The sequence below is a fragment of the Megalops cyprinoides genome, chromosome 6 (assembly GCF_013368585.1).
Source record: "Megalops cyprinoides isolate fMegCyp1 chromosome 6, fMegCyp1.pri, whole genome shotgun sequence".
Lineage (NCBI taxonomy): Eukaryota > Metazoa > Chordata > Actinopteri > Elopiformes > Megalopidae > Megalops > Megalops cyprinoides.
Genome location: NC_050588.1, coordinates 9,267,595 through 9,275,000, shown reverse-complemented (window position 1 = coordinate 9,275,000; position 7,406 = coordinate 9,267,595). Strand labels below are relative to the sequence as shown.

General features: G+C 48.6%; 1 protein-coding gene across 2 annotated transcripts in view; it reads right to left on the bottom strand.

Annotated features, from left to right (window-relative positions):
* The window catches only part of capzb (capping actin protein of muscle Z-line subunit beta), a 10,495-nt gene extending 3,969 nt beyond the window's left edge, over positions 1–6,526 (bottom strand). For both annotated transcript variants that reach the window (XM_036530929.1, XM_036530928.1), the window contains exons 1-6: positions 6,326–6,526; positions 4,023–4,112; positions 2,183–2,304; positions 1,869–1,982; positions 444–585; positions 204–320 (exon numbers count right to left, since the gene is read on the bottom strand). In XM_036530929.1, coding sequence (XP_036386822.1) covers positions 204–320; positions 444–585; positions 1,869–1,982; positions 2,183–2,304; positions 4,023–4,112; positions 6,326–6,328 — 588 coding nt within the window. In that variant the 5' untranslated portion in view covers positions 6,329–6,526. The remainder of the gene's footprint in view (positions 1–203; positions 321–443; positions 586–1,868; positions 1,983–2,182; positions 2,305–4,022; positions 4,113–6,325) is intronic.
* Positions 6,527–7,406: the final 880 nt, after the last annotated feature.

Here is a 7,406-nt window from a genome sequence, read left to right as displayed (position 1 = left end):
TGGTCAAGGTGTGTACCCAATGACCTTAGCTGTCAGCATTCTACCTGCCCATGACTGTGGTCAAGGTGTGTACCCAATGACCTTAGCTGTCAGCATTCTACCTGCCCATGACTGTGGTCAAGGTGTGTACCCAATGACCTTAGCTGTCAGCATTCTACCTGCCCATGACTGTGGTCAAGGTGTGCCCTCCACAGAGACATTACCTGTCTGGTGAGGCTGCCCCCGAGGTTCATGGTGCCAGAGCCAGTCTTGGTCGTCTGCAGCCACAGCATCACAGTAGAGGTCAGCTTGTAGTGGGCAGTACGGCCGCTCGACTTCTCCTGTGGGTAAGCGTGCGTGAGTGAGAGAGAGGGATGAAGAGAGACACAAAGACAGGGAGACGCTGCCACTGTCAGTAATGATGTGAGAGAGTAAGCAGTCCAGAAATCTGCCCTCCTCCTCACCTGCACCTCCACCACGTGGATGGAGTCCCAGCATCCTTTGATCTTCTTGGAACCGTCTCCGGCCTTCTTGATGAGGATGACGCCCGCGAAGCCATGGTCAAGGTCCCACAGGTACACCGATGACACACCCCCCTCAAAGTACCTAGCAGGAGGTGGGGCGAGGGGGGGTGAACCAGTTAAAATCTAGCACACAGATCTCCACTGTCATTAATACTGGCACATTTACATGTGCTGCCCCAGCTCCTGAGCCTCTGACCTGTCTACATATGCCTGTCCTCACAACCCCACAACCCCCACTGTGAGTTTTCTTAGCCAGTATTTGACAAGCAAAACGAGTAGTCTCACACTCTAAAACACACAAGAAGTATATGATTATACTTTTACAGCACCTTCATAAAGTAACTTTATTGTAAACTATATATATGTACAACTATACTTACACTTTCACAGAGTATCTATGCATGTATATAACGCAAGCTACTTGACTGTACTGTACATTTGAAATGTATGTGTCCTGACAGTCACTTTAGAGTATGATGTAATGACTTTGTAAATAAGAGTTACCCTGACACTGTTCAGTTATGTACCCAGCCCAAAGGGGTGTACAGCATGGAAATCTCCCACAAGAATGAGAACAATGTCTCTCTTTGAAATGTATGATAACATTAAAACATAGACATGTTCCCTGATTGGTTGGGGTGTATTCGCATTTCCATTGGCTGTCTCTCATTTCCAAAGGAGTCACGGGACATGAGGATTTGGTGAGGCTGTGGGCAGCCTTCAGTGCAGTTGTCCCCCATATTCACCGCAAATTGCATAAACCTGTGACATCCCTGCTAATTAGCTTTAAAACGACACCAAAACCACATATAATCCTTGACCACTTACATCCATTCATCCTCGGAAAGTGTTCAAAATAAAGAGTGAGGTCATACTGTGACTAATTTTATGGGGAATGACCTGAGTGCTAATCAGTTAGTTATGCTGATGCGCTCAAGTCTCTGCACTGACACCATGCAAGCTAAAGGGGGTGTAGGAACAAGGCTCTGTTCCGGCTATGGCAGGGAGGGCAACTGTATTGTGTTTGTTCCAAGGGTATCGACTGATCTGCACCCATGTGGTCTTAACCACGTGGTATGGCATTCCAAAGTGGATGGCAGAAAGCCATAAAAATCGATGGTGGCCTAAGACATTTTAAAATGTTTAACACTTACTTCACTCTTTCAAATGAGGTAAAACACCAACAAGGAACTTAATACTGATGAATAACAGAACTAAATGTATTTGTACGCTCATCTGTGTTGGTGCACTCACAAGCTTTTGTGCTGGTAAACTTACAGGTCTCTGCTGATATGCTCACATGTCTCTATGCTAGCGTTATCACAGTGCTGGTAAGCTCACAGGTCTTTATGCCAGTGTACTCACAGATCTCTGTACTGGTCGAAGGCGTTATTGGCCTCCACCTCCAGTTTGCGCAGACGGGCCGATGGCATGGCACCATCATCAATGGGGGGCTCATATTTATTGCTCCAGGGGGATCTGCGGGAGGGGATGGCAAAACAGGAGAAAGGAGAAAGAAGAAGAACGAGGGTCAGTATGTCATCTGCCTCCAATATATGAGGAGAATTACTAACCTTTGCACTTCTAACTCTAAACCTGTGCTATAGAAGAAGTGTGAGAAAAGAGTGAAGGAGAGATGTGAAAGAGAAGACAGACGAAGTTGCAGTTCTCGCAGTGACCTGTAGGAGTCCCCATCCCGGTTGTAGTCGCAGAGCAGGTAGTCCTTGCCCACCACCTTGTCACGGGCGATCTTCAGGGGCTGGTCCACGGAGGACAGCAGATCCTCGCACAGACTGGGCACCTGGGAAAACGACGAACAGAGAGGAGGTCAAAGGTCACTCAGGTCCGTTCACTCAAAAATTATGAGTGGTTAACCGCAATCACCGCTCTAAGACTGATCTTAAGCTTTCTAGAGAGGGTCAATAGGTATTTGAAAATGAGCAAAGGTGTTCATCTGGGCATACCAACCACACACACGTGAACACACGCACGCACGCGCACACACACACACACACACACACGCGAACACACGCGCGCGCACACACACACACACACACACACACACACACACACACACACACTGCTGTTTTTCTGCAGAGGGAAAGAGCAGAGGGAGGGAGGGCTCCACCAACATTTTGTTGTTGGTGCAAGTCTGAACAGCCAGAGGGAGAGAGGATCAGGGGAAAAAGGCAGGTGCATTCCAGGGCGAGGGGGAAAAATGCACAGGAACAGAGGCCATTTCTTCCATGCTCTCTCTCTCCTTCTCCCTGTCCCTCTCTCCCTCTCCCTCTCTCTCTTTCTCCCTCTCCCTCTCCCTCTCTCTCTCTACCCCTGCCTCAACAATTTGTCTCTCTTTGTCTGGACGCAACAGGGCGTCACAAACCCTCTTTTAACACTCCTGACCCCAAACGCACTGGAAACGAGAAGGGAGGACAACAGGGGGGGGGGGGGGGGGGGCGAAAATGCAAAATGAATGTCAAAACTGGAAGGGACGGTATCTAAAGCCAACACAGGGAAAGTTAAGAAAGCTTCACCATTCTGCTCTGGTAACTCAAAACTACCTAAAAAGTCATAAAGTGGATTCATTCAAATGTCACCAAATCACTATGTATGTTTATTGTTATATAGGAAGGAGGAAGGAAAAAGTGGTTGGAGAGAGGGGAACGAGGGAGAGGGAAAGGGAGAGCGAATCTGAGAGGCTTTCAGAGGGAGATACAGCCTCTGGGACAAAGAGCTACAAATTGCCTCTCACAGACAGACACAGAATCCTCCCTCCCGCCCCTTTCCCCCCCAAACACGGACAGACGGACACAATGGGCATCTTGTTCCCCTGTCACCATGGAAACATTCCTCCACACCTGACAACCACCTTGTTTCAGACAAAGACAGCGGGGGGAGGGGGAAGGAGAGGGGTGGGGGGGCGGAGAGGGAGAGGCGAGATCCGGATGGCACGGTCCCTGGTTCGGAAGGGAGGAAGTGGCGGACGGGACGGGACGGTGTGAGAGGGGAGCTGAGCGCTCCCGCGGTGTTGTGGTGTCCAGAGGGGGCGGCAGTGTGACTGACAGCTATGATAATGACCGCTAACAACCACACACACACAGATGGAGATCTGAGAGCGGGTGGGTGTGGGAAAGAGGAGGGGGGGGGGGGGGGGGAGGGGGGCTAAGTGGAAAAGGAAGCGAGGGACAGGGAGGAAAGCGGAGCAAAGCAGAAACATGACACCCACACCAGAGTAAAGAGGGATACAGAGCAGAAAGTGCTAAAGGGGGGGGGGGGCATATCTACACTGGTAACTATGGAAATGTGTGCTTTTAATTTGTCACATCTTCACGGAGCAGCACATTGGTTCAGGAGCCGAAACCGCTTATGCTGTACTCTCAGGCCCTCAAGAGGAAGAGCCAGAGAAAAAGAATCTCCAGGAGAACTGCACAGAGGCCGCGGTTCACCTGCCTGAGGTCGCTCAGCTGAGGACATCTGTCAGTACCGTGCTGCTGATACTGACAGCGATCGTTCATTTACCAGGTCAATGAGGTCGCTGAGGTTCTTTTCAATCTGCTGGGGGGGCAGGCGCCTCATCAAGTCCAGGGCACAGTCCAACTGCTGGTCGTTCTGAAAAACACAGAGTGTGAGGTGTAGCGTGCAACCAAAACACACACACATACACACACTAGAAACATGCATGCATGACGCAACACACCAAGTCCTTCTGTTCTCAACTGCCACAAACTCTCTTCTGAGTTACAGAATGCAAATGCATACTCGGATGAAGTGCCACTCCATAAAAATGAGACGCTGCTGATGATTAACGCACAGGATCCAGCCAGCACACACACAAATGAAGACTGAAATGCATGGTATTCCAGAATCATGCTAACATTTAGGCATAATGCTGACAGTCCTTAAACACAGTATTTCTACCAGGCCCAGCCTAACTGTTGGTCATAGCGTTCAGAAACTAATACACTGTATCCACAGTAAAACACAAGTTTAAAAGTTGTCAGTACTCCAAACAGCTCTTCAGAACAATCAGCACTTAACCCAAAAAACTGGGTGCAGATGTGTTAGTAGTTTGTTTACTCACACACACACAACCACTGGTGCATTATCATTACAAATATGACACTTGTTGATATCACTTACATAAACAGAACAATGACAATGGGACAGCAGGCAGTTCACCAAACAAGAGGACCACACAATCGCATCTTTTACATAACAACAGCGAAACAGCGAAACAGCGAACCAGCGAGACACAAGTATTGCCATTATTTTTTTTTTCCCTGAATGAGGAGCATTGAGGCTGAGACTCACTTGGTCCCGGACACTGCCAGGCCAGTGTTTACTCCCGGCCCATTCCCTTGTATTTACCCAGAATCAACTGTGCTCTCGGTGCGAGCTCATTACGTCCAGCTGACACCTGCTGTCCCAGACACTGTTTACGCGCGCCCCTCTCCTGGGGTAAACACAGGGCTGCACGGAGGTAACTGCGGTAGGTGTGTGTGTGTGTGGGGGGGGGGCAGGGGCGGCCCACTGACAGGACGAGGTGAGGGAAGGGAGTACGGAGCACTGAGACAAAACATCTGTTCCCCCCCCATCAGGAATCCGTGGGTCGGGTTTTAACGTTCGAGGGGTCGACACCCACGTTCAGGCTAAATGCCTTTTCTTTTTTTGCATCATCCTGTGTTTTGGATTCCTCGGGGTACGTTTGTCTTGGTGTTTTTCCAAAAGGAATAAATCTGGCCAAAAGCTGACAAATATGAGGAAGCCCACATGATGGAAACAACCAAAAGCTCCCCATATCTATTAAACACATATGGTAAAGTCAGTATATTAGAAATGAGATGAGGTACTGCAATAATTTCTAGCCAATACATAACATACATTACAAGAGGTATTTGGCAGCTCTCTGCAACTGTTCATGCATGCATGCGTGTGTGTGTGTGTGTTGTTTGCTTCTGTTCAGGACCAGGGCAATTCACGAGGACTAAGTTAGTATCTCCAGCACTTATGACTGTGTTCTAACGAGACAACAACCAATCAGACAATGAGCAAAGCAACCAATCAGCCATAGTTAGCCAGGTCTGTTTAGGTCTGACAGAGAGGTTACAGTATGTCAGTCAACCAGCGTCTTGTTCCGGGCGTATGCATCAGAGCCGCTCATTAAAAGTCACACGGCAATTACTGCTGCTGAAGCAGCCTTTGGCCCGTCAGTCTATCTGCCAACGACCAACACCTCGGAACACTAACACATTCACTGAGGTCAGGACGCTCTATAGCAAAAGCCAGCGGCTTTCAGACATGGTTAACAAGTCTCACGACTACGACACCGCTGGTGTCAACAACAGCAAAGGGGACACCGCGAACAGCTTCATCAGAGAGGCAAGAGTTGGACACGTTGCATATGGGTGGGAATGAGTGGAGGGGGTGGTTTTAGCGACACCAGGCCGGCAGTCCGGCGCTAGTACTATTTTAACCCCGGGGCGTGTGAAGGAGGAGGAGGGGGCAGTCTGCAAGCCTTCAAAACACCAAAACTCGCAGCCAGTAATTCTGAACATCCTGCAACTTCTCTGGTGCAATTAGCGAGCGTGCTAGGCACTCGAAAAATGTGTTTTGGTGCCAGCTAATCAATGACTACCTTAGCACTTTATTAGCTAGATGTCGTTGTTGTAAGTTAACTCCGGCACGCTGAGAATTGCTAGCTAGCTACGTAGAGTAGCTACTTCCTATAAAGGGCACTAGCTAGGTAGCTAATATCCTCTCTCAGCACCCCCCTCTCCTAAAACTACCACCCCGTCCAGTGCTGCACCTCTGCACGGCCTTACCATATCTGCGGCTCTCGGTGTCGGTCTCAGAGGAGAAATATGCTTTGGCGGATTTCTTTACACTTTCGCTCGCCTGTTTTGCGCGTGTTCTTTTTCTTGTTATTATTTCAATTCCTTCCGAGTTGCTGCTGTTTCTCTTCGCCTCTCTCTCGGAACCCAGCCCTGTCAGCGAAATCACTTCCTCAACCGGGGGAACGGCGGGCAGGCGGAGGGGGGGCTTAGAGTGTGCAAACAGTGCATGCATATCCGGGTCACCCCACTCCTTCTCCCCCGCAGCCAATCAGAGCGAAGTAACTAAGGCATGGCCAAGTATGGACAGAGAGGAGGAGTGGTGAAGAGAGTGATACAGGAGACGACAGGGGGAAGATGGTGAGACTTTTGGTGGGTGTGTCAATTAACATACGACAGGAGGGAGAGAGAGAGCGAGAGCCAGGGAATTCCTGAAGTTGCTGTGAATTCTCCCACTCCAGTGGCTTTTGCTGAGGGCCTTGGTCGTGCCTACTTCTGCACATATAGGAAGTGGTTTATAGGCACGCTTGGGCTGTTTTGTCTGGTCTGCCAATATAATGCGTCCAAGAATAAATTAGTGTGCCCACGTTTGCTTGGGTGGACTCGCATGACTGGATTCCCAGCACATTTGAGTTTAAAAAAATGAGTCCTCATTAAGAGTTGTTCATTGCAAGCTCTTTGTGAATAAATTTACCCTGATGTGTGCGGTGTGTGAGTTTGAGTCTGAAGCAATCACAGTAGTGGTTTAAGATATAGTCTCTATAATGTAGATCAAATCTCAGGAGGGATGGTGCTATTTAAATGCATTGAAGTGCAAATCCAGCTTCTGTCCTGTATGAACGTACAGCTTTGTACGTTTTTTGTTGGATAAATACATAATAAATGGGAACAAGACCATAGGTAAAGCAAAGTAAAAATAATATTTTTAATACACATAAGTGAACGTCTATTTCTATATTTTGATTAATTAAAATTGACCAGGGCACATTTATGTATGTAAGTGTAGGTGTATTGTACAGTGACAGGACCACTCCTGGAAGGTAAGAACTCTGAAGCATTTAGAGTGACCTGG